General features: G+C 36.6%; 1 protein-coding gene across 2 annotated transcripts in view; it reads right to left on the bottom strand.

Moving 5' to 3' along the window:
• Nucleotides 1–27,864, bottom strand: part of UNC13C (unc-13 homolog C) — a 663,640-nt gene that overhangs the window by 89,787 nt on the left and 545,989 nt on the right. For both annotated transcript variants that reach the window (XM_077127956.1, XM_077127957.1), the window contains exons 25-28: nt 24,083–24,232; nt 19,497–19,620; nt 16,808–16,864; nt 2,228–2,308 (exon numbers count right to left, since the gene is read on the bottom strand). In XM_077127956.1, the coding sequence (XP_076984071.1) occupies nt 2,228–2,308; nt 16,808–16,864; nt 19,497–19,620; nt 24,083–24,232 (412 nt within the window). The remainder of the gene's footprint in view (nt 1–2,227; nt 2,309–16,807; nt 16,865–19,496; nt 19,621–24,082; nt 24,233–27,864) is intronic.

The raw sequence follows: 27,864 nt of genomic DNA, 5'->3' as shown, positions 1-27,864 counted from the left end.
TAGGAAATAATAAAAATAATTGAAATGTATTTTAATTAAGAAAGAAGTCATATCTCTCCATATTTCTTCAAATATTTTAAATTCTGGCCTGTTACATTTCATTTACACTTTATAATCAGTTCAATCACTTTGTAATTTAGTTAAACAATGTGATATATAAACAAGGACATTGACTTTGGAGTTTAGAGTCCTTTCTCAGCTTTGTCTATTACTAGCAGCTCTGTAGTCTTGGCCATGTAACTTAAATCTCATTTTCTTCATCTATAAAATGGGAATGCTCATCCTTGACCACCTAAGACCAAGATTGTTTTTGAGGATCAGGTAAGAAGACAAACATATATGAGAGAGATTTGAAAAATGGGAAGTATTCTTTCAGTCTATATTCTATAAACTCCATAGCATTCTTTTTTAAAATTCTCACTTTCTCATTTCTCTTTTGTGTGATTAAATTGAGCTACAGAGAAATTAAGGAGCATCTCTTTGGCAGCTTTGGGAGTTAGTGTGGCAAGCATCTGCTGCTTTGGCCTACCAACATCTTTCTCATTAGGATTCTGCTTGACTTATAGTCTTCCTTTTGCTGAGCTCCAGGGTCACATCGAATCCCTAGCTCATTAAGTTAGTTAAGTAGTGCCCCTCCTCTTCCTGAAATCCTTAGAAGTCAAAATCAGAATTAGTGCCTTGTAGACTAGTCAGTAGAGACAAGTCTCAGAAGCAGATAGATGAAAGCATTCCCAGCCTGGGCAAAATGATGACTGAGGTATTTGAAAGCAGCTATCAGGAGAATGCCTTGGCTGATCAAAAGAGCACAGGGTCAAGAGATTCTCATATTCCACAGCCCATGTTTATGGAGCCAGAGGCAGAAGTAGTATCAGAGAAGTTTGGGAATAAGAGATGGAGAACTGACTGTAGGCTCTCAGGCTCATGAGGACTAGGACAGGACAGACTACAGTCCTGGAAGAATGAGACACAGATTCAGACCCAGCAGAGTGACATAGACCCACTTACTTGGATACCAGACCATTAACTTCTTTCCAAAGAATAAGACAAGTGTCTGGTAGCTAGGACTCAATTGAAAGGTCACAGAAGAGCTGAAGGGGATGATGGGATATCTGAGTTGTCAAGATGTGGCTCAAGGGGATATGTGCGGGGATCAAAATTTTCTCAGAGTTTCCACAGAATTTGGTCTGCAGATGGTAATCATGTTTCCATACAAAAATGTTGGGCATTGCAGTAGAAGCCAGGTTGGTCAATGCACGGGACGCTATTCTCTATTTTTACACATTTTCTTCCTCTCCTAAAGTCATGCATGCATCTAATAAAATCTATGAAGGGCTGAATTGAGATTCTAAATGTTATATAGTTTTTCTTCAAGGTGCACTCCAGAGTTATTTTCTCTCCTAGCATTTCTTTATCTGTAGTCATTAGTGCTGACTCCAAACATTAGTCATTTCTTATTCATATTTTTGAAAATTTTTAGAAAGAACTGTTCTCATATTTTCCACAAAATTATTTTGCAAAATTTCCATATTTCCAGACAAAACTCTAGCTGTATCTTTAGAAACTCTGTTTCTATCATCTCACTGCCTAAATTCACACTCCCCAGGTGCCACCAGGCATCATGAAGCTCTCACTTGACAACTTTCATTTTGCAGTTTTCAACACCAAAGAGTGAAAAGTTGCCTCTTATTAAATGCTGAAACTGCAAAAACAAAAATCATGAGGTGACAGCTTTCTGACAGTATTCAGTTGTTATACAGGTAGTCCTCTGTTTTAATGAATACCATTGTAAAATCTCTTTCTATCCAGTGGGACTATGCTGTACTCAGCAAAAGGATCATGGTAGCTAATAGTACTTTGCCCCCTTTTCACACATTGTGTATAACAGATGCGTCCCCAGTGAAGAATGGAGACATTTGGCCTGGTTCAAGTTATTCCAATTCCTCAATAATCTTCCATGTGTGTATATGAAAGATTATTATAAGAAATACTGCATGATTTTTCATGTAATGTGATTATTTGGAAATATGGAATTATTTAGAAACAAAGTATTTCTAATTTACATCTTGATATCTATAAGAAATAAAAACGACACACTCCAGGAATGTGTCTTTACAATTGTCTACTATATGCATGATGACACAAGTCTACAGGCATGCCTGGGAAGTACTTAGCTCTTGGGCTACATGGAGGACTCTGTGATGCCTACTCAAGAACACGATAGCCTTACCTTGATGGTGGCCAGGACTACTTCCATTACAGCACACTGTCTTGGTGTCAGACCCTTGGCATCCTCTCGAATCATGTGCTCCTGGAAAACAGGTTAAGTGCTTATAAATTAATTGCTTATAAAATAACCATTTCACTTATTTAATGACTGTTTTCAAACAAAATCTGTATAATTCCAATACACAAACATTTCCTATTTAAGATATTTTCTTCACAGACACATTTTTATATAATTATTTTGCCACGTATTTAATAGTATCCATTTTGCAAAAAGGAGAAATGCTTAAGGTCTACTCAATCTTAAAGAGCAGTACTTTGGTATATATGTGGCTTTATTAATTCACCTGCCAGTCTGTTAGAAAAAAACAGAAACTTGGAAAATGTGTGTCAAAGCTTTTTTCTTCTTTTATCTTTTATTAGAGAAGTTGTGGGTTTATAGAACCCTCAGGCATAAAAGACAGGGTCCCCTGCATCACCCCATCACCAGCACCTTGCACTAGTGTGGAATATTTGTTATGCTGATAGCACATTTATATAGTTGTACTATCAATTAAAGTCCATGGTTTAACTTAGGGATCACTGTTGGTGTAGCATAATTCCATGTTTTCAAATTCTTTTTAAAGGTTTGCACTTTTAAAAGTTTTAACCAATGCTCACTTTTTCCACTCAATGGAAGTCCTTTATTAATATAACTGATCTTATCTGAGAAATTAGGTGTTTTTTTTTTTTTCAATGGTACTGGAAATTGAACCTGGCATGGTGGGTGAGAATTCTGCCACTGAGCCACCATCGCACCACCCTGAGAAGTTAAGTCTTAAGGGATGATTATAACTACTAAATCATTATATAAATATTCTTTTTAACTTTCTGGTACATTAAAGTAGACAAAGGGAAATACCTGAAATTTCTGAACTATAATTCAGTTGCCCTGATTTCTAATAATGATTATAAAAGCCCTCATCTTGTGCTTTTGTAATTGTAACAGCTGTTATTCCCTTTATCAAGTCATTTTCTTAAAATAACTTGTAGGGCAAAGGCTCTAGTGCTAATGAAGAATTTAAATTTGCCATTAATTAGTTCTAGCCCTTTACATTTGTAAATTGTATTGGCTATACTCTGCTATTGAAATGATAACTGTCTCCTTCCCTTTTATCTTACATTTTTACTATTGAAATGATAACTCTGCCTCCCTTCCTTTCACCTTGCACTTTTTAAAAAAATTTTTGAAATTTTTTATCATGAAATATAACATATATACAAAAAGAAACCAATAAATTTGTTGTAGTTATACAACAGATTTTAAAGTTTGGTATGGGTTACAGTTTCACAATTTTTCATTTTTTCTTCTAGCTGCTCCAAGATACTGGAGACCAAAAGAAATATCAATATAACAATTCAGCAGTCATACTCATTTGTTAAATCCTATCTTCTCTTGTTATACTTCTCCTCTTTAAATAACATATAAACATAAAAGCAATAAATCTCAAAGTACATCGCAACAATTAGTTGTACAATGGATTTCAGAGTTTGGTATGGGTTACAATTCCATAATTTCAAATTTTTATTTCCAGCTGCTCTAAGGTACTGGAGGCTAAAAGAAATATCAGTAGGATGACTCAGCACTCATGCTCATTTGTTAAACCCGATCTTCTTATATAACTCCATCATCAGCTTTGATCTTTCCTCCACTCTTTAAGGGTATTTGGGCTATGGCCATTCTAACTGTTTCATGTTGGAAGGTACTGGCAATAGTATGGGATAGGGGGATGGAACTAGTTGATGTTCTAGAAGGGCTAGACCCCTCTGCATTTCAGGACTTATTTGGTCCAGAGACCCATCTGGAGGTTGCAGGTTTTGGAAAGTTACCCTAGTGCTAAGTACCTTTGCAGAATCTTACATAATGTCCTAGGTATTCTTTAGGATTGGCAGGCATGGTTTTGGTTGGGGTTTGGCAAATTACAATAGGTAGCAATGTGTAACTGAAGCATGCATAAGAGTGACCTCCACTGTGGCCTCTTGACTCTATTTGAACTCTCTTAGCTACTGATACCTTATTTATTACTCTTCTTTTCCCCCTTTTGGTCAGGATGGTATTGTTGATCCCATGTGCCAGAGTCAGGCTCATCCCCGGGGGTTATCTCCTATGCCACCAGGGAGACTTTCATTCCTGGATGTTATGTCCCATGTAGGGGGGTGGGCAATGGTTTCACTTGCAGAGCTGGGCTTAGAGAGTGAAAGGCCACATCTGAGCAACAAAAGAGGTCCTCCAGAAGTAACTCTTAGGAATACCTATAAGTAGGCTAAGCTTTTCCGTTACATACATAAACTTCACACAAGCAAGCCTTAAAATCAAAAGCTTGGCCTATTGATTTGGGTGTCCTTAATTCCATGTTTTTTATTTTTTTTTCAAAACTTTATTCTTACTATATATACCATCTAACACTTCCCCTTTTAAGCATATTAAAATATACACTTCAGTGCTGCTAGTTGCATTTACAGCATTGTGCTACTATCACCACCATCCATTACCAAAACATTTCCATCATTCCATATAGGAACCCTGTACATTTAAGACAATAATATTCCACCCTGTACATATACCATATTTTGTTTATCCACTCATCAGTTGATGAATACTTGGTTTGCTTCCATCTTTTGGCAATTGTGAATAATGTTTCTCTGGATATTGGTGTACAAATATCTGTTTGAGCTCATGCTTTCAATTCTTTTAGGTATATAACTAGCAGTGGGATTGCCAGATCATGGTATTTCTCTACTTAGCTTTCTGAGGAACCACCAACATGTCTTCCACAGTGGTTGCACCATTTTACATGGCCACCAGCAATGAATGAGTGTTCCTATTTATCTACATACTAACCAACATTTAATTTTTTTCTTTTTCTTTTTCTTAAATAGCAGCCATTCTAATGGGTATGAAATGGTATCTCATTGTGGTTTTGATTTGCATTTCCCTGAAGCTAATGATGCTGAGCATCTACTAATGTGCTTTCTGGATATTTGTATATCTTCTTTGGATAGATGTCTGTTCAAGTCTTTTGCCCATTTTTTAATTGGGTTGTCTTTTTGTTAAGATGAAGATTTTTTATATAAACTGGATTATAACCTTTTAAAAAAAATTTTTTTTAATACCAAAAAACACCAAATAAATGCAAACATTCCTAACTTTTGATCATTCTCTTCTACATATATATGGATTATAATCTTTTATCGGATATATAGTTTCCAAATATTTTCTCCCACTGTGTAGGTTACCTTTTTACTTTCATGATAAGGTCCTTTGAGGAACAAAAGTTCCTTTATTTTGATGAGGTCCTAGTCATCTATTTCCTTTGCACTGTTGCTGGTGCTTTGGGTGTAAAATCTAAGAAACTGTTGCCTAATACAAGTTCCTAAAGTGTTTCCTGTATTTCATTCTAGAGTTGATAGTTCTAGCTCTTATATTTAGGTCTTGCATGGTGTGGTAGTTAGATTCAGTTGTCAACTTGGCCAGGTGAAAGCACCTAGTTCTGTTGCTGTGGCCATGAGCCAATGGTAGGTGAATCTCATTTGTTGCTAATTACATCCGCAGTTGGCTAGGAGGCGTGTCTGCTGCAATGAGTGACGTTTAACTTAATTGGCTTGTGCTTAAATGAGAGAACACAATGTAGCACAGTCTAGCAGCTTGGCATTCCTCATCTCAGCACTTGCAGCTCAGCCCGGGCCCTTGGAGATGGAGAAAGAAATCACCCCGGGAAAGTTGTTGGAACCCAGGGGCCTGGAGAGAAGACCAGCAGAGACCATCCTGTGCCTTCCACGTAAGAAAGAACCTCAGTGGAAAGTTAGCTGCCTTTCCTCTGAAGAACCAACAAAATAAATCCCCTTTTATTAAAAGCCAATCCATCTCTGGTGTGTTGCATTCCGGCAGCTAGCAAACTAGAACACATGGATTTTGAGTTGATTCTTATATACAATGTGAGGTAGGGGTCCTTCTGTTTTATGCAAGTGGAGATCCAGGATACCTAGCACTATTTATTGAAGATACTATTCTTTCCTAATTAGTGACCTTTGCCACCCTGTCAAATATCAGTTGGCCATAAATGTGAGCATTGGATTCTGAGTTCTCAATTTGATTCCATCAGTTTATATGTCTGTGGTTGTACCAGTATCATGCTGTTTTGATTACTGTGGCTTTGTAAAAAGTTTGAAGTTTGGAACATGCTAGTCCTCCAAATTAATTATTATTTTTCAAAATAATTTTAGCAATTTGAAGCACCTTACTCTTCCATATAAATTCCTCAATACCATTCCATATAAATTTGATGATTAGCTTATACATTTTTGTAAAGGAGGTCATTGAATTTTACTGAGATTGCATTGAATCCATAATTGCTTTGGGTAGTGTATTAGTTAGGCTTCTCTAGAGTAACAGGAGAGAACTATAAATACAAGATTTGTAAAGGTATTTCACTCAACTGTATGGATGGAAGACTGTGAAACTGGCAGCTCTGATGAAAGGTCTGGATGAACGCCACAGGAGAGGCTCACTGACTGAAGGAACAGTAAAAAGGTCTCTTTTCTTCCTTGAAAAGTCATCAACTGATTGGATTATCTACCAGCCATAGTTGATCGCAGATGTAATCAGCCACAGATGACATCAACTGACTGATGATTTAATACACCAGCCTTCCAGTTTATCAACCAGCCATGAAGTATCCTTGCAGCAATGGTCAGGCCAGTGCTTGATGGACCAGTTGACTGGGTATTACCACTTAGCTAAGTTGACACAAGAACCTAACCATCACAGGTAGTATTGATATTTTAACAATATTTAGTCTTCTAATCCATGAACATGAATATCCTTCCATTTATTTAGGTCTTCTTTATTTCATTTACCAATGTTTTGTGGTTTTCTGCATACAAGTCCTTTTCATCTTGGTTAGATTTATTCCTAGATATTTGATCCTTTTAGTTGCTATTATAAATGGATTTTTTTCTTCTGATTGTTCATAGCTTGCATATAGAAACACTACCAACTTTTGGAGTTGATCCTGTACCCTGTCACTTTGCTGAATTTATTAGCTCTAGGAGCTTTGCTATGGATTTTCCAGGATTTTCCCTATATAGTACCTATTATCAGCAAATAGGGAAAGTTTTACTTTTTCTTTCTAATTTAGATGGCTTTTATTTATTTTTCTTGCATAATTGCTCATTCCAGTACAATGATGAATAATAGTGGTGACACTGGGCCTCCTTGTCTCTTTCCAGATCTTAAAGGAAAGCTTTCAGTCTTTCACCATTAAGAAGGATGTAAGCTGTGGGATTTTCACAGATGCTCTTTATCATGTTCAGGGAGTTTCCTTCTATACCTAGTGTTCTAAGTGTTTTTATTAAGAAGGATGCTGGATTTTGTAAAATACCTTTTCTGCATCAATTGAGATGATATGCCTTTTTTGCCCCTTCATTCTGTTAATGTGGTTTATTACGTATATATCACATTATGATATGCCTTTTTTGCCCCTTCATTCTGTTAATGTGGTGTATTAAATATGTATACTTGATTTTCTTATGCTGAACCAACCTTGCATCACAGGGATAAATCACACTTAATCATGGTATATAATTATTTTAATATGCTGTTGAATTTGGTTTGCTAGTATTTTCTTGATGATTTTTTACTTCTGTATTCATAAGAGATATTGGTCTATAGTTTTCTTCTCTTGTGGTATCTTTATTTTGCTTTGGTACAAGGGTGATGCGGCCTCACAGAATGAGTTAGGAAGTGTTCCCTTCTCTTCAATTTTTTTAGCAAAGTTTGTACAGAGTTAGTGCTCCTTATACTTGGAATTTTTGGTAGAATTTCCTGTAATACCATCTAGTCTGGGCTTTTCTTTGTTGGCAGTTTTTTTTTTTTTATTGACTGAATTGATTTAACAATAATTGGTTTGCTGAGATTTTTCTGTTTCTTTTTGTGTCAATTTAGGTAGTTGGTATGTTTCCAAGAATTTGATCATTTCGTCTCAGTTATCTAATTTATTGATATACAGTTGTTCATAATATCCTCTTACAGCCCCTTTTATTTCAAGAGTATCATTAGTAATGTCCTCTTTTTCATTTCTGATTTTTCTTGTGTCCTCTCTCCTTTTTTCTTTGTCAGTCTAGCTAAGTTTCTGTCAATTAATGGTCTTTTCAGAGAACCAACTTTTGGTTTTGTTCATTCTCAGTTTTTTTTTTTCTATTTAATTGAGCTCCTCTATAATCTTTATTATTTCCTTCCTTTTTCTTGCTTCGTATTTAGTTTGATTTTCTTTTTCTAGTTCTTCCAGTTCTGAGGATAATCTCTGATTTGAAGTTTTTTTTTCCTTTTCAATGTAAGCAGTCAATAAGAGCTATAAATTTCTCTCTCATCACTACCTTTACTGTATCTCATAAGTTTTGGTATGTTGTATTTTCATTTTCATTTACCTCAAGATATTTCCTAATTTTGCTTCTGATTTTCTCTCATACCCATTGGTTGTTTAAGAATAAGTTGTTTAATTTCCACATGTTTGCAAATTTTCTTTCCTTTTCTTTTTCTATTAATTTCTAGCTTCATTCTGTTATCATAGACTATACATTGTATGATTACAATATTTTTCAATTTATTGAGACTTGTTTTGTGACCCAACATATGATCTATCCTGGAGAATGACCCAAGTGCACTTGAGAAGAATGTGTATTCTATTATTGTTAGGTGCAGTGTTCTACATATGTCTGTTAGGCCTAGGTTTATTGTATCATTCAAGTCCTATAGTTTCATGTTGATCTTCTGACTAGAAATTCTATCTATTATCGAAAGTGGTATGTTAATGTCTCCTACTATTAGTGTAGAACCATCAATTCATCCCTTCAAATCTGTCAGTACTTACTTCATAGATTTTGAGGCTCTGTTGTTAGGTGCATATATATTTATAATTGCTACATCTTTTTGATGAATTGTTCCTTTTGTCACATATAAATGATCACCTTTGTGCCTTGTAATTGTATTTAATTAAAATATATTTGATCTGATATCAGTATAGCCACCCCAGCTCTCTTTTAGTTACTACTTACATGGTATATGTTTTTCCATCCTCCACCCTCAACCTAGTTGTATCTCTGACTTTAAGGTGAGTCTCTTGCAGACAGCATCTAGTCAGGTCATGCTGTTTTAAACACTCTGCCAATCTCTGTTGTTTGACTGGAGAGTTTAATTCATTTACACTGAAAGTCACTATTGATAATGCAGGATATTGTTCTGCCATTTAGCTAGTTAATTGTGTAACTGATATGTACCCCAGAAAGGCCACACTCTTTTAATCCAATCTTGTGGGTGGGATCTTTTGATTAGGTTGTTTCCATGGAGATGTCACCCACTCAATTATAATTGGGACTTTTAAAATTATTTTCATGGAGATGTGGCCTTGCTCATTCAAGGCAGGTCTTCATTAATTTACCAGAGTCTTTAAAAGAGCTCACAGAGAGAGAGCGAAAGCTCAGAACCGATATAGAGAGCAGATGCCTAGATACAGACACTTGGAAATGCTCAGAGAGCCAAAATCGAAAGCCACTGGAATCAGAAATCAATGCAACCCAGGAGCAAAGGACCAGGAAATGCCAATCACGTGCCTTCCCAGCTGACAGAGAAACCCTGGAAGTGATCAGCTTTTCTTGAGTGAAGGTATCCTCTTTTTGATGCCTTAATTTGAGCATTTTCATGGCCTAAGAACCATAGATTTGTAACCTAATAAGTCCCCTTTGTAAAAGCCAATTCACTTGTGATATATTGCATTCCTTTGGCAAACCAAAACATTAACCTTTATAAATCTTATGCCATTTTTGTCCCTTACTTCCTTTAATGCCTACTTTTATATTTAGTTGCTTTTTTTGTGTTGTACCATATTGAGTGTTTTATCACTTCTATCTGTATATATTTTTCATCTTTTTTCTTTGTGGTTACCATGGAGTTAAAATTTATCATCTTAAATATGTAGCAATCATATTTGGTTTGATACTAATTTAGCTTTAATAGCATGTACACTTAATATTCTTATATCCCTCTGTTCCCCCACGATTTTTTAGTAACTATTTCTATATTTGTACATTACATGTCCAAAAACCTAGATTTATCATTACTTTTTATGTATTTGCATTTTAGCACCTGTAGAAGTAAGAAGTGGAGTTACATACTGAACAATACAATAATATTGGCATTTATAATTATCCAAATGATTACCTTTACCACTGGTCTTTATTTCTTTATGCTGCTTCAAACCACTGTCAAGTGTTCAGTCTAAAGAACTCCCTTTGGCATTGGTTGTAGGGGAGATTTAGTGGTGATATACTCCTTCAGCTTTTGTTTATCTGAAAATGCCTTAATGTCTTTCTCAGTTTTGAAATAGGGTCCTGCCAAATAGAGTGTCTTCGGTTGGCAGTTCTTTTCCTTCAGCACGTTTAAGTATTTCAACCCACTGCCTTCTTGTCTTCACGGTTTCTGCTGAGAAACCGGCACTCAATCTTATTGAGACTCCCTTGTATGTAACATGTCACTTTTCTCTTGTAGCTTTCAGAATTCTTTCCTTGTTCTTTGAATTTAAATAGTGTAATCAATAGATGACATGGTGTATTTTTCTTCATGTTTTTCCTACTGCGTTCTCTGAGCTGCTTGGATGTGCATATTCACGTTTTTTGCTAAGTTTGGGAAGTTTTCTTTTTTAACCATTATTTGACTCTTCCTTCTGTTCCTTTCTCTCTCTCTTTTTTTCTTCTCTTTCTCGGCTTCCACACCATGTATATTAGTCAGCTTGATGGTATCCCATAGTTGTCATAAGCTTGTCAAAGCTTTTCCTCCTGAATTATTAGCTTTATGTTCTTCCTCACTGAGGAAGGTCAATCATGGAAGGGATTTAAGGGGTAAACTTTAGCTTCTCCCAATTACAGTTGTTAACATTTGTTTTAAATATAATATCTCCAATTTATTCTCTTTCTTGAGTCCTCTTAAGGCTTACTCGTTGTTAGTAAAAGCCCCCAAAAGCTAACTGATATTGGCTCTGGAGAGTTTCATGTCATTTTTCAATTTTAGAACTGACTTCATTATTTTTCAACAGATTTTGTGTCTTGTTCTCTCTGGAGTGTCTCAACCAATCATTCAAAGCATAACAGATATGCAGTAAAAATTTAGAGAAATATCTCTAAGAGGAAATTTTAAAGCTCCTCAACCCACTCCTCTAATTGATACAATCTTATCATAGCTACCACTAGGCCTATCCAACAAAAGTCAACAAATGTTTATTAATGTTTACTGTGTGTCCCCACTCTTATAGGTTATAGTGATAACATTGTCCTCCTGGAGCTTAAACTGTAACTTATTTAAGTGTCTTTGTGCAAATTAGAGGAAAAGCTACACGTGGACGGACACAGTTCTGAGAACCTGGTTTGATTAATGTATCAGTGCCTTCAGTCAGTAATAAAAGTTGTCTCTTTTTCTATGAGGACATAGTTCTATATCAGCACACATCAGCTTGGCAAATGGAATACTGAAACCAAGTTTGCCCATGATTTCAGCTCAATTTCATGTGCTCCCTTAGCACAGCACTTTTGTACAATGCATATATTATGCAATAATCCCCAGTGGCTTGTCCTATTCTCGCCCTTTGCTTCTTCTATTATTTAGCAGATGCTATGGTTTCCTGAACACAATCTGTATCTAAGTTTTACTCACTTCTGCAGCCTTTCTGTGCCTAATTTAGCAATTGGCACCTAGTCAACACTCAACATAATTTTTTGGTAATTGAATTGTACTTCCTTCCACATATCTTGCAGGGTTCAATATGCTTGAATGGAATCATAGTTCTTTGAATACTGTTAAATGCAAAGTATAATTCTTCATGGATTCATTATAAACCCATCTGCATTTCACTGTAAATTTCTCTGATATAGAACATAAATGCAAACATAGAAGTCCTTTTAACATTTTAAAAATACATTAAATACACACTTGAGACTCAAAGAGTGATGGGAAATGTTTGCTGAATTATAGGTGAAATGCTTTAGGATGAGTACAAATGAATATTTTATCTTAAATAACTCTCTGGCTTCATCAATCTTCACTTGTCTTCTTATGTGGTCAAATTATTTTTAACATACAAATAATGGTGCTATAGACAAACATAATTCTTGCTAGAAATAATTTTCTTGTATTTAAAAATAGCACATTCAAATAAAGGAGGGTCTAAAAGGGTCCAGCAATGAGTTATTGCCCAAGTAAAAGGCAAACCTTTCTCCTTAGAAATCACTTGCAATATACTTGCAGAGGCATTTTTCATTAGTTGGTTTTGGTAGTGTATCACCAACCTATGATAATTCATTCATATTTTCTTTTATGCCAAATAAATCCAATCTCATTTAATACCTTTAAATTGGGCACTGTCTGAAGTTCATTCCTCTTATAAAGGACTTGAGTAATAGGATTAAGACCCATTCTGATTGAGGTGGGCCACACCTTAACGGAAGTAACCTCATCAAAAGGTCCTATTTACAACTGGTTCACACCCACATGAATGGATTGAGTTTAAGGAACATATTTAGTTCTGGGGCACATACAACTTCTAATCACCACATTTCACCTTCTGGTCCCCCCAAAAGTCATGTTCTTCTTACATGCAAAATATATTCTTTCCATCAAAACATGCCCAAAGTCTTAAATCAATTCAGTAACAGTATTAAGTACAAAGTCTCATCGAAACTGATTATGGGCATGGTCTATCGACTTGTGAAACTTAAAGAACAAGTCATCTCGTCCAACATACAATGAAGGGACAGGATAGACACTACAATCCCAATAGGAAGTAATTAGAAGAAGAGCAGTGGTCACAAGTCACAAATAATTCTGAAACCCAGTAGGGCAAACTCCAGCTCCATTAGATCTCTAATTCTGAGAGTATCTATGGATCAAGGTTTTGTCTTCCAGGCCTGACGGAATGACAGTTCTACCACTTCCAAGTGCTCATGCAATGGCCATGCTCTCCCTTAACACTGGGGTAAAGGCTTCACCCTCTCCAAGCATCAGGATGATGGCCAGGCTCTCTGCAAACCTCGGAGTACAAGCCCTCCTTTTTCTAAGCACTGGGGTGGTGGCCAGACTCTCCACAAATACTGGGGCACAGGCCCCACCATCTCTGTGCACTGGGGTGCCTGAGTTCAGGAGGAGTCCTTGCCCCTCTCCTAGCACAGGGCCATCCCACCCTTTCCACACACACGGGTGGGCTTTTTCTCTTGGTCCAAGGAGATGACTTTGGTCCAGGCCTCAGTTACCGTGGTTCTGTCACTTAAGGCATTCTTCTCTCAATCTGTCCATTACCCGTCCCTTTTAGACCAAGCTGGCAGTTGTTCTGTGCATACAAATGTCACAAAAACTTGTCTGCTTCATGTCTTTCACAAGGGTCCAATCCATCAGACAAAAGGACATTCCACAGAGCCTTCCTGCATGATTGCATTTCTAATCCTGACTTACCCTGGAATGGGGTCTCAGAGCACACTGTCTGGGTAGGCTTCACATTTTTTTTTAAATATCAGTTTCTGGTTTCTTTGTGCTCAAGAGTTCAGTTTTCAGCATATCCCTTTCTTCTCGCATCTTACTATAAGCTGCAAGGAGAAACCAGGCTGCACTTTATATACTAAGCTTTGAAATCCCCTCAGCTACATATCCAATTTCATCACTTTCACATTTTGTGTTCCATCCAGTATCAGAAGTCAATTTTGTCAAGTTCTCTGCCACTTTACAAGGATCACCTTTTCTCCAGATTCTAATAACACATTTATCATTTCCTTCTAAGGCTTTTTCAGAAGCACCTTTAGCAACCATATATCTAAATACAGTCTTTTCAGAACAATCCAAGCTTTTTCTATCAAGCAACTCACAATTCTTCAATCTCTACCCACTAGCCAGTTCTAAAGTTGTTCCCACATTTTTGGTATTTGTGATAGCAGCACCTTACTCTCCTGGTATCAAAATCCGTTTTACTTTCCTTGGCTGTGCAAGCAAATATCATGAAATGGGCTGGGTTAAACAATGGGAATTTATTTGATGGTTTTGAGACAAAAAGAAAGTCTAAATGAAGATGTTATCAAGGTGATGCTTTCTCCTTGAAGACTATGGCATTCTGGGGCAGGCTGCCTATGATCCTTGGTCTCTGGGTGGTCACATGGCAAGGCACATGGTGGCATCTCCTGGTCTCTCCCTTCTCTTCTGGGTGCTGCTGGTGTTCAGATTCTGGCTGTCCCCTCTGTGCCTTTCTGTCTGTCTGTCTGAATTTCATTCCACTTATAAAGGACTCCACGAATAGGGTTAAGATGAATCCTGATTGATGGGCCAGACCTTAGCCGAAGTAGCCTCACCAAAAGCTCCTAGTTACAATAGGTGTACACCCACCTAATTTTAAGAACATGTATTTTTCTGGGGTACATAAAGCTTTAAACCACCACAGGTCCCTAAATATTATGTCTTCTTTGGACCCTGATTTTTGCCACCCAGCATGCAGAAACCCTTCAGAGAGCCAGTTTCTATCCCACTCACAGTCAATATGATTTAGACAATACTAGCTGCACCCCATCTCAGAAGTGGCATGCAACAGATGCCAATTGGAACATTTCATTCTATAGGCCACAGTGATTGACTCTGGAAGGATAATTTGTCTCCCTCAGAGCCAGTAGGGTGCCAGTGGACTTTGCTGGGATTCCTTGGAACTAGATTGTTGCTCTTTTCTATTTTATTTGTAGTTGAAAGAATGCACGATATAGAACAGTGGCAACAACCATTTCACAAACAGGAGGGAAGGTCTGTTATGGCCATATATCAAATAAGGAGAAGAGCAGGGTCTTAAGAGTTCATCAACAATTGGGTCCTATAACATCATTTGAGTCTCTAATCAGCAGCGGTCAGAACAAGAGTTACCCTGGGCTATAAAACGTCATGGCGCAATATATTGTCTTTTTGATTATGTTACTTTGACTTTCTGTCACTTGGAGCTGAAGTAGTTATAGCTGATATAATATTCAACTTCCTCACTTTTTAGGTAACTGAAGAGTATCTCCTAATATCACACAGATGCTAGAAACATGACCAGCGCCATTTATTTTGTATATCACTAATTTTCATAGGTTCATATGTGCATCTTAAGCACTGTATAAATCCATTTTTTCAAAGTATGGTTCAGAAACGCCCTGGAGGCAAGACAGGGGTACTGAAAAGGAGAAAGAGCCAAGATCTGAAACAACAGATTAGCAGTAACATCTGCCTTCTATCTTCCCTCCTTACCATCAACAGCACTGAAAACCTGTGAGAGACAACTTCAGGTGAAGGTGGTGTCTTCTAGATTAATTATTGGCTTTCTAAATTTTTCAAAGGAAGAGGATAATATAAATGGTAAAACAGGATATTGAAATTATAGGGCACACGTTTTAACTCAGTAAAAAAAAATACACAAATGATCATTCTTCCTCTCTGCTCTATACATAAAAAGTCACAATGATTACTAACTATGATCAACCAGCTAGATGAGAAAGAATGATAACTCCTTCTGGAGGTGGTAGATGGCTTCCTCTTTGCAGTTAACATGTAAATAGAATACATACATTATCACCTTTGTCTTCCAAACAATCCTATGAACCAAGGATTAAAATTGTCTGCATTCTAGAAATGCCAACTCTGAAGCTTGGAAAGATGAAATATCTAGGCCCCTGTTATATAGGTGGAAGCAGATCAGAATTTGAAAGATCATCATTTTTGTCTGGTAACCATCCCTTTAAGGCTATGCTATATTGTATCCTAATAGGTAAAAATGGGAGAAAAATATCCATTTTAGCCTAGAGGGACAGGGCCTGAGGTTCTTTGCAAAGATCCAAAATCTTGGGAATCTCAAGTGGGAATACAAGTGTAGGATTATTTAGGCAACAAATTCTCACTCGCAATGTGGATGTGTCTGCTTTGATGAGATTTATGTCCCCATATTAGGTTTCTAGTCTGTAAAAATTTTCTAGACTTTACTGAATTTCTGTGCAGCATTCCATTTTTCCTTGATGCATGCAAAATCAGATTGATATATGAAAGAAAACATGCTTTCTAATTTACCCCAAAAGCAGCAATGTTGAACACTATAACACAGAGTTAATAATTCCCAATGGCCCTACTACTTGGAAAACATGGGGGAATATGGGAGAAAGATAAGAGTAAAAGAAAAATGCATCCCCTAAATTTTGACCTGATTCATCCAAAAAGCAGATTGTGATATCACACACACACACACACACACACACACACACACACACACACACACACACACACACACACACCTCCTTTGTTAATTCATACTACATATCTAACTCTTGTGGGGGTACAGATAACTCATTGTTTTTCATGTGCTTCAGTTTCTTAAAAGAGTGAGGGAGTTCGCTGTTATGTCAACTATTACTATTTCAGTTTGAAAGGACAGAAAGCCAAGTAACATAAGCAGAGATAATTTATTGCTGCATGAAATCATTCAACCAATAATTTATTTATTCTTATTACCTTCAGTTTGGATAATTGTCCAAGATCTTTAGCTGCAATGAAAATCATCTGGGGTCCCTAGAAAAAGAGAAGCACATGGAGAAAAAGAGTAAAGACTTAGTCTTAAGATCTTTAATATCAGGCATAGTAGTAATGTACTCATTAGAGAATCTGCTCTGTTTTCCTTATTATATTTGTGACTTTAATGCCATATGCCCTTAACTGGTCTATTTTAAAGATTGAGTCAAAGATACCTAGTACTGCAGGTAGTATGCATATCTGCATGTGTGTCCCACTTCTGAACGACTGAAGTTTGGGTTACCGGGTGGGTTGCTGCTAATGTAGCCAGATTGTAATGTAGTATATAGATTAATTCAGAAGAAGCCTACAATTTTGTTTATCTTTAGTGGAGGTTATTTCCTCATTCTACCATCCACAAAAAGAAATCTATGCAAAACTTCAGTATATTGAGCTGAAAACAGTGGATCTGCTCTGGTCAATCTACATGAACTTGCTGTTTTAAAACTTCCTCAGCCAAGGGCATTCCCTAGAACTCCAAGGCCAGGTGGGAAGAGATGGAATTAATCTTTCAGAAGTACTACTAGAATGACAAACTATGTCTATATATGTATGTGACTGGAAAATTGCTAAATTTGGATATATATGAACAGACCACATTCAGTGGCTTAGAATATATTCAAAATTAAGCAAAACCAGCTATTATGGAATTATAATACTAATTTTTCAGTGGAGCATGTCATTGGGGATCACGAGAACAGCAGCCATTTCAATTTTTGCTCATCATTTTATTCCCAGCACCTAGCACAGTGCCTGGTACATAATAGAAGCTCAAAGAATACTGAATGAAGAAATGAACGCATGAATGAATGAATAACATGGGTTCACACTTGGGAATCTTAAGGCTAGAAAATATAAAAATTCATTAGGAAGCTTTTGAAAATGAAATTTCATACATAGCATTTCTGCTGTAACATGATACATGCATTCTTGAAGAACTTCATTTTCTCTGAAATCATGCATTAAAAATAAAAGAGTTAGGGGGAGAATAGCAGTGGGCCAGAGCAGTTAAAACCCATACATTTCATTACCAAAGAAGTATCAAAATAATAATGCTACCTTGGGAGATAAGTTGGATAGGCAGCAGCGCTCTCAGGCAATGGCTGCCACAGGGGATTTTTTTTTTTTTGTATGCTGTATGGAGGGGTCACATTTCATTATTCATCCATGTGAGTATCCCATTATTATAGCACCATTTATTGAATTTTGTTTGTTTTGCTTGTTTGTCTTTTTTGGGAAGTGCATGGACCAGGAACTGCCTTAGGGGATATTAAAAATGTAAAACAAACAACAAAATAATAGAGCACAATTGTGGGGTGCCAATGGAGCTTGGTGTAAGAGCTGTGTAAGGTGCATCTCTTTGTAGAAGGAACCTATGAGCAGATACTTTTTAAAACTTCTTTTTAAAATAGGGATGAAAGTACTCCTTCCTTACTGAAGCTAAGCAGAGAGCTCTTTCTCTCTTCTGCTGAAGTTTGTAGCTTTTCTATTTATGTTCCAGAGCTCTTCACCAAGAAGAACTCGCATATAAACCAACCCAACTAGCAGAATATACTGACATCATTCCACTGTTGACCAATTACACAAGAACCAACTGGAGTTATAGAAATGTATAACAGAAGGAGAATCTCTCCTCCCACTCCGTGTGCACTCATGTGTTCAAAAGAGAAGGGGAGGAGGGAGAAAGGGAGAGAGAGATTGATTTGGCTAATTATATATGTAGGCTATAGATTATTACACAACAGTCATGGTATTAAGTCAAACTCTAAGTAATTTCTATTTTATCACTCTCTGCAGTAAATCAACATAAACATGCATTTTTGCATCTTAGAATACTTGGCAGGTAAACGTTTTCTATACATCCAATTTCACTGGATTATTGTAGATTGAGTGCGCATGATAAATGATGCCAATGCACATTTTAGCTTAGTTTATAATTATTCATTATTTACATCAACTTGTCCTCCTCAGATTACAGAAAAAAATGAATTAATCCCAAAGTGGTGCTCATGAGGGTTATTTTTTCTTTCTTGTCTTAGGCTATGTGAACTGAGATACCAGGCACTGTGTGTCCTCTAGACCACTGTCTAACTTTGCTGCCAGTTGATCTTTCTGGTTCATTTTATCTGTGTGATACAATCACATACTTCAAATCCACTAAGAGGTGTCTCCTCTATTAACCTCCAAGTGGGCAGGTATTAGATGAAAGCAGAATGGAAAGGTGAAAAAAAATCCCATTTAGCAGTGTTGGCTCTATCTCCTTAGACTAACGTCTAAGGAACACGGTTGGTATAGTCTATCCTAAATTTACTTCCCTGTGGATACACAGTAAAATCAAATAAGAACTCACATGCGTAGAGCAGATAACCTGGAAAACTGAACATTGAAACATTTTTTCAAGTGATGAAGTTTCCATTGCCAAGCAAGCGTAAAGTTTGTTCTTGCTACTATTTCAGATTTATTTGGAAAGGAAATGTTATTTGGATGGTCATTTTTAAGAAACGGTACAACCAAATCTTTTTTCCAAATTGATTTAAGTAGTGTTTCCTATGGATCAAAACCAATTCGTTTAAAAAAAAACCATTTTGACGGGTTCTCGGAATGATAACCAAGCCTTAGTTTAAATACTTACTGTTTGATCTGTCAGAGGAGGGAGAACAATTTGTTTTTCTATTTTGTTAAGAACAAGCTTCCATAGCTCTTTTAAAACTCTCTTGAGGACTGTTTTCTCACAGATTTTTGCTGAGAGGCTTAATCTGAAATGAAATAAAGCAAACTGACTTTATTTTAAACTGACTTTAAAATCTCATATCAAGGTGTTCAATTATTTCATTGATCAGAAACTCATGTTATTAGCACTGGGATTCAAATACCTGAAAAGGGCTTCATACCTTTTAAATAATAGATTGTATTTACTGGAAAATTACACAATATCAAAAATCTATTTTACGTATTATATATTAGGTACTTCTCACTATCGTTAGAAAATGAATTCAAAATAATTTCTTTCAATTTGCTTCCTAAGTTAAACAACCCCAGAAAGAAAACAGCTTTTGAAGGACATAATTAAAACATTCAAAGGCAAAAGGATTTTTTATCCTTCCTTAATACTTATTAAACCAAGAACAATTTCTGACATAAATCATGAGAGCTAGACATGGGGGTTAAGAAAAGACAACAGAAGACATGTTTTTATTTTTTGCCTGGGCAGGCTCCGGGAATCAAACCCGGGTATCTGGCAAGGCAGGTGAGAACTCTGCCACTGAGCCACTGGTGCACCAAACCAGAAGCCATAGTTTTTACATCCACCTGATGAGAGGTCTCTGAGCAGAGGGCAGACCATTCACCACAGACAGTGAAGGCTCCCAAAGTATGCGATTCCCACCATCCCTCTCCCCTGCCCCAACTGTTCACTACATACCCACGTTCATGGTGTGAGGCCAAATACCAAGGAAACACATTTTCATCACCAACAGCCACTTAATTGACATAACAGCACATGAGGATGATGCATATAATTTCATTTGAGAACCCAAATTCATCAACTTTGCTAGATTTAAGGTATTTTTAACAAATTGTTCTAGAGGAGAGATGATGACGACATCTAGCATTTATACGACATACAATGATGATGACATATAGCATTTAATAGAATGCCGTATTTTAGAAATCTCTTCTGCACATTTTTTTCTCATCTACTACTATACCCATTTTAGAGATCAAAATCAGGCTCAGAGAGGTTAAGGAACTTGTCCAAAGAAGTGAAGCTAATAAGTGAGGGCTGAGATTCAAGGTTAGGCTCTCATCCTCTGATTCCAGCATATCTTCTAATGCTCCTTACTGCCCATCACTCATGTGCTGGGTGTGAAGTTCCAGCAGTGTGTGAAGGCACAGGGCTGCAAATATATTCATCAAATATGCAACATGACACAGGACTCTTTAAGACTTCTTCAATAAGAATGAATTAAACCTGTTTCCTGAGGAGTAGGGGGCGTGTTGCTCATATATTTCAGAGCAGCTTCTGTGAACCCCAATAGTGCTTTGGACTTGGAAATTATAACCTAGGCTCTGGTCCTAATAGACACAAATGACTGGGTGTACTATTTCTAGACATAGTATTTATATTAATATTAATATCATTAATATTAATAATTAATATCCAAGCCCTTAACCGTGACAATATTTAAAGACATAACAAAGAGAGGTATTTCCAAAATAGATTTTAATGTAGAACTATTTCTCAATACTACTGTATGTGGAGACCAAATATGTAAAAACAAAGGAAAATGACCTCTTCTGAATGAAGAGGGCTAGGGGCCTCTGAGACATATCTATGGAACTCTCTAGCATCACAAGTTTGGAAATAATTGCTCAAGGGGAGCTGGTTTATCTCTCTGGAGAACATTTGTGATGGGTCATAGGGTAGAAACCAGTAGGTATACCACTGTAGAACAACGAAACCTATCCTCAGAGAAATGCCCAGGATGATTTGAGATGCAGCAACTTTGCCAATTTTGCCACAGCTGTGCAATTTCCATTTTCAAAAGATCTGCAATTAAGAATTAATCTTGTTTTTGAGGTCAGCTCATGTACTTGACATAACTAGACTTACGTAGACATGAACTGAAAGAGGAATAGGAATAAAATCATTGATATATTTGCAGCTATTTGTGAATTCCCAGTTGCTAACAGAGTTTAAAGCTTTATGTTGATAAAGTGGTAAGGTCTTTTTTTGGAATAGGTAAAACAGAAAAGTAATTTTTTGTGAGGGGCTGCACAAAGACAAAGAGCCTATATACTTATAGCATGGTTTCTAAGGGGATTTTCACCAATACCTAGACGACTTTCAGCCCTCTATTTGTTTTTTTGTTTGTTTGTTCCCCCTCTTTTAGTTTTAAATCACAGAAAATTAAGGAGGAAATCTAGCAACTGACCCCTCCTCCCCAATTGAAACCAAGTTAACCAATTTGATAATGCAAGTACAAAAGCATATGTTTTAGAATGTGAGTTATCTAATTGTCTGACCTCAGAGCCAATTAACCAGGCAATGTTTAAATGTCATGCATACTAGCCGGCAATAGAGATTTCCTGTCATATAGTTGATCATGTTTTCATGAAAAATTATCCAGCTGTTCTCTCTCCAGAATGCCCATCCTTCATCTCCATACATCCAAACCCTATTAATCTTTAAAGAGTCAACCCAAGTGAAATTTCTGCCGAGTCTCTAAGGAGGAGAAATAATTTTATATCTTATTATGTTTATTTGCATACCTTTCTTATTTCTCCTCCTAAATTGTTAGCGCCTTGGCAACAATTAGTATCTGACTTTTCTTCCTTAGTGGCTTTCAACGTACACATTTTGTATTAGCCCTGAGAATTTCTATGGAGAATTTCTCCCCAGTCATCTCTTTCAAAAAGTTTTAAAACTCATAGATTTTTTTTCCCCTTTCACTATACACGGTCTTTTTTCTACTCTCAATTACAAGAATTACAAGTATATTGATAATACAAAGTATAATTAAAATTAGAAAATTAAGACTGAGTAAATTAAGAATCTAAGCATACTGAAAATAGGGGTAGCTCACTTTCTTTATTAGCCTGTTTTACAGATAGTAACATGGATTCAGGTCACTCAGCTGGTGGTCGGCAGTACCAGGGGTATGTAAAACATTTTTGTGTGGCCCATGAATTTTTTTTTAATAGTACATACAAGAACAAATATAGTTTTTCCAATGATAACTGTGTCTCCAAACTGCTGCTTGTAGTTCTAAAAACAGAAGGCATTTCAGTAGGAATTTCAAAAGGATGAGGATTGCATAGCCCTGCTCTCTACTCATTATCACATTCATAACCAAATGCTAGTGTGTTTATGGTGACTCAATTTTGTAATGTCCATAGAAAAGAGCCATCTGATGGAATTTTCAAGGAACTTTATCTGAAATTATGTGATAAGAGTAAACTCCACATTGAGATACTAAACAAATGGAAACGTCCTTCTCTTTCTCCCTTTTTTCCTTTTCTCTTTCTTTTCTTCCTTCCTCTCTCCCTTCCATCTTTCTAATATTTCTTTCCTCTGCAGTCACCAGCCTACCTTCCACTTTCTAGGGTATCTACCTATTTATCTTTAAGATATTTCCACCCAGACAGAAAGAAAATAAGATTTTATTTTTCTACCAAAAATTGAAATTAAAATGATAAAAAAAGTTAGTCTTACACATGCAGTAAGATTATAAGGGAAATGGAATTAAAATAGAAATCATAAATATACAGATGAGACTCTTCCTACTAATTTATTCTCTGTTTTTACCTTTAAAGACAGCTATTAGATCTCTCATTTATTTTTCATTCCTCTGGTAGTAATTAATTTGTCACAATATTAAATGAAATAACATATGTAAACTACTGGATATAATCCTGGTCCCTTGGTAGGAATTCAAAATTATTATTGACCTTTCTTTTCTTCCTCCATTTCTGATTTTTAAGTATCGTTATTTAAGAAATCATTTTTCTCCTTGCTTTAGATCACTGGTTTCCCATTGTAGACACTTTAAAATGTGAGTACGTTGACCCTACTCCGAACTTAATAAATTAGAACTTCTTGGGACAGGCACCAAATAGAACTACTAGAAAAAAGAATTCTGGTTAAGAGTGCTTTCTTGCTTGGTAAGAAAGGGCACTGCTCACACTTCCACTGTAGAACTATACTGCAATCTCTATGTAGTCACGGACTTTGACTCTCGCTTTTGTCACTGTCCTGTACCTAGAATAAAGTCTGATATAGGTGGGCCCTCCATAGTTACTGAAGGTTGAGTAGGGTAGTTATCTACGTGCCTCTGAGCTCCATTAATTCTAGTCAACATTTGCGTTATTCTCCCTCAGCAGGTTTCTGACATGAAATCAAATATTCTTAACTCAACTTGGTCTTTCTCTAGGTTCAGAAGGATGCAAAACAATACGTTATCTGAGGAGTGTGAAATCCTAAATGTCTCACCCCACTCCTTATTTTATATTTATTTCCTTTGCATTTTTCCTTTTCTGTACAAAGCCACTCCTGTAAAAACTGAAATATATTTGTTAATGAATTAATATAGTCTTGGAGGTCTTTTTAAAGCTGCAATACATACAGAAAACCAATTTTTTTCATAAAGCCATATCGGTCAAAATTAGGGTAAAATGGACCATTAGACAAATAAATAGAAAATGGGGTAGAAAACTTACGTTTTGTCCAAGAAGTCCATGAGCGGTCTTAATACAATCTCTGCATCCATCGCCGCACTGTTCTTATTAGATGTGGTATTTCCATTTGCTCTCATTTGATTTAGCTCAGAACTCATCTGTTTTATGCATTCTTCAGTTATAAGCTGGAAGCTAAGGATAAGGAATACAAATGGTGAAATAAAAGCCAACACATAAGTCTCCCTTTGTCTGGGTTTGTTTTAATTCCGCCTGGAGAAACCTGAGCTATTTTAAATGGGGTGAAATTTCCCTGCCCATTAGTTTTCTAACATTTTGTTTAGCTGCAAAAATTACGTTGCAGTGAAAATTTGCTTGGAACTTTTCTATGTAAAGTAGATAGAGGTGATGCTCTTCAGACTGACTCAACTGGAGTGGAAATTCATGCAGTCACTGTCACCATAACAGCTGAGGCATTCCTCTGAGAATCGCTTGGGAAAACAGCAGGCAGGAGAACACCTTCTTCACTTGGCTTCTAGAATGCCACATGCTCTTGACTTTCCTCCAACTGAACTGGCTGTTCCTTTTTAATTGCCTAACTTCTAATCGTTATGGATAGGATTGCTAGTTTAGCAAATAAAAACACAGAATGGTCAGTTAAAAGTGAAGTTTAGATGAATAATAAATGGTATTTTAATATAAATATGTCCTAAATATTACGTGTGACACACATACTAAACATTTTCACTGTTTATATGAAATTCAAATTTAACTGGGCATCCTGTTTTTTATCTGGCAACTATGCATTGGAACCCTCTGGGCTCCATTTGGATGATTCTACTTCTCCAGCTATAATCATTTTGTTGGCAATCATCGCTAGTTGCATGGCTTTCACACCATCTATATACTGGTGATTCCCAAGTTTATATTTGCAGACCTGACTTCTACCCAGAACTCCAGCCCATTTTATTACACTGCGTACATAACCTTTCCTCTTAGAAGTCTAATGAGTTTCTCTCATATCCAATACCCAATTCATCAATAAAACAAAATATCCCAAATGTGAGGACTTATCACTTCCACTGCCACTATAGTCCAATTCATCATCTTTCACCTGAACTTGTTAAAAAATTTCCTGATTGTTTTTCTGTTTATCCCTGTACAAATATGAGGGCAAATATTCTGGCAAAATAAAAAACAGATCATGCTCCCCCTTGTTAAAAACCTTCAGTGGCTTCCAGATCCACTTAGAAAAAAATCTAGAATGCATTTCATGTACTATAAAGCCTAACATAATCTGGTCCTGGCTACCTCTCTGATCTCATTTATCGCCATTCTTCTCTTTGCTTCTTCATTGCAGTCCACCCACAATAGCCTTCCCCATGTCCTTAGAACTTTCCAAGGACACTCTTATCTCATGGCACTATTCTTATGTCCTCTCCCCATGGAATTTATCATGGCTTTTTTGGTCACTCACTTATTGCAGACACATGCTAAATGTTACCTCCTCAGAGAAGTCTTCCTTAACCACTCAACCTGAAATGACAACCCTAACAATCTTTTTTTAAAAAAATATTTTTATTGAGAAACTGTCACACACATACAGTCCATACATCATGTACATTCAGTGGCTCACAATATCATCACATAGTTGTGAGTTCGTCACCATGGTCATTTTTAGAACATTTGCATCACTCCAGGAAAAGAAATAAAATGAAAAAACTCATACATCCTATACCCCTTACCCCTCCCTCTCATTGACCATGAGTATTTCAATCTACCCAATTTATTTTACCCCTATTATTTATTTATTTTTTTAATCCATATTTTTTTACTCATCTGTCCATACCTTGGATAAAAGGAGCATCAGACACGAGGTTTTCACAATCACACAGTCAGTGTAAAAGTTATATCTTTATATAATCGTCTCCAAGAATCAAGGCTACTGGAACACAACGCAACAGTTTTGGGTACTTCCCTCTACCCACTACAATACACCAAAAACTAAAAAATGGCATCTATATGATGCATAAGAATAACCTCCAGGAAAACCTTGTGACTCTGTTTGAAATCTCTCAGCCACTGAAACTTTATTTTGTCTCATTTCTCTCTTTCCCTCTTTGGTCAAGAAGTCTTTCTCAGTGCCTTGATGCCATGTTCCAGCTCATCCCGTGAACTCTGTTACACGCTGCCAGGGAAATTTACACCTATGGGAGCCATGTCCCACATAGAGGGGAGGGTAGTGAGTTTACCTGCTGAGTTGGCTTAGAGAGGCCAACAAAAGAGGTTCTTGGGGGGTTACTCTTAGGCATAATTTTAAGTAAGCTTGGCTTCTCCTTTACAGTAATATGTTTTGTAGGGGTGAGCCCCAAGATTAAGGGCTCAGCCTATTGATTTGGTTGTCCCCACTGTTTGCAAGAATTTCAGAAATTCCCCAAATGGGGAGTTGAGTATTTCTTCCTTTCTCCCCAGTTCCCCTAGTGGACTTTGCAAATACTTTTTTATTCACTGCCCAAATTACTCTATCCCTATCAATCTTAATTCCCTTTTTTTTGTTCCTTAATTGCATTCCCCATTCATTGAAATATTACATGTTTACTTGTTGATTGTCTATTGCCCCCACTACAATATAAGCCCCATGTGTACAGGGACTACATTTTATTCAGTGGTGCAGCCCATACCTGATACAGAGTGTCAGATCTGCCACAAGGAAGTTGCTTAAGAGATAATGGTTGTATATATCAATGAATCATCTTTCTTTCCACCCATCCCTGGTACATTACCACTTTAAGGATTTACAAAATGCTTGGGAGGAATAAACCTTTTTTTACCCCCCCCCCCCCATTCTCTAAATCCCCTAAATCAACCAGAAGTCAGCTCTGCATATGGGATCAGGCATATGGAAGAAGGGCTCTCAAAGTAAAATGGACCCTGGCATCTTACCATTGCAATGAATTGACACCTGCATTTCACATAAAGAGGTTTTTTTTTCCCTCTATCATTTTGGATAAATGCACCTAAAATGTTTTTTATATCCATGTTTTAGTTGAAAAAAGTTATTGATTATCATCTCAAATAAAAACTATGCCAGTAAATAATGACAGACAGTGTAACACCCAAGGAGTCAAAAGAATTACTACAAAACATTCTTGAATTCTTTGTTTACTTTATCCAGCAAGTCTCCAGTACCAAAAGTATCAAAAAGAAATGTAGTACACCACAAGACTGAAATGCAAAATATGTGTAAACAGAAACCTTACAACTGATACAAGTTTTGAAAATATCCAAGACCTACTTTGTTTAAGAATAGAATGGTACTAATTTGTTTAGCCCCTTTCTTTTCGTCTTCCTCCGAGGAGATGACATTTTTCTATAACAATGTCATTGCCTAATGGCCTCGTTAATCAAAGGCTGTCTCCACCATTCTATGGGACTGTGGCAATACAGATCCTTCACGGCAGATGCTGCAATACAGTTCCTGAGGACATCTGTGCTTAGAAGGAGGCACATTTCATAGGCTCCCTTTTGTGAGTAGATGTAAACATAGTCTCTTTTTTTCACAGAAGTTATCAGACCTGCTTGGGTAAAGAAAGAACTGCCTTCTTTGATAATGCTGAAGGTTATTTGGAGTGTACCAAGTGATATCATGTGGGACTCAGTTCCGAGATGGGGACTCTGTGGGCACATCAGGAAGCCAGGCTTCAGGGGTGTGGTTTGGCTCACACATCTGGCTTGATTACAGAGTCATACTACCACCTGTATATAGAATTATTTAATTGTGGGTTTTAATAATACCATATAAAAATGGATTTTTCCAATTAATGACA

This window comes from Tamandua tetradactyla, chromosome 14 (assembly GCF_023851605.1).
Source record: "Tamandua tetradactyla isolate mTamTet1 chromosome 14, mTamTet1.pri, whole genome shotgun sequence".
Lineage (NCBI taxonomy): Eukaryota > Metazoa > Chordata > Mammalia > Pilosa > Myrmecophagidae > Tamandua > Tamandua tetradactyla.
This window is presented reverse-complemented; position numbering and strand designations above follow the sequence as displayed.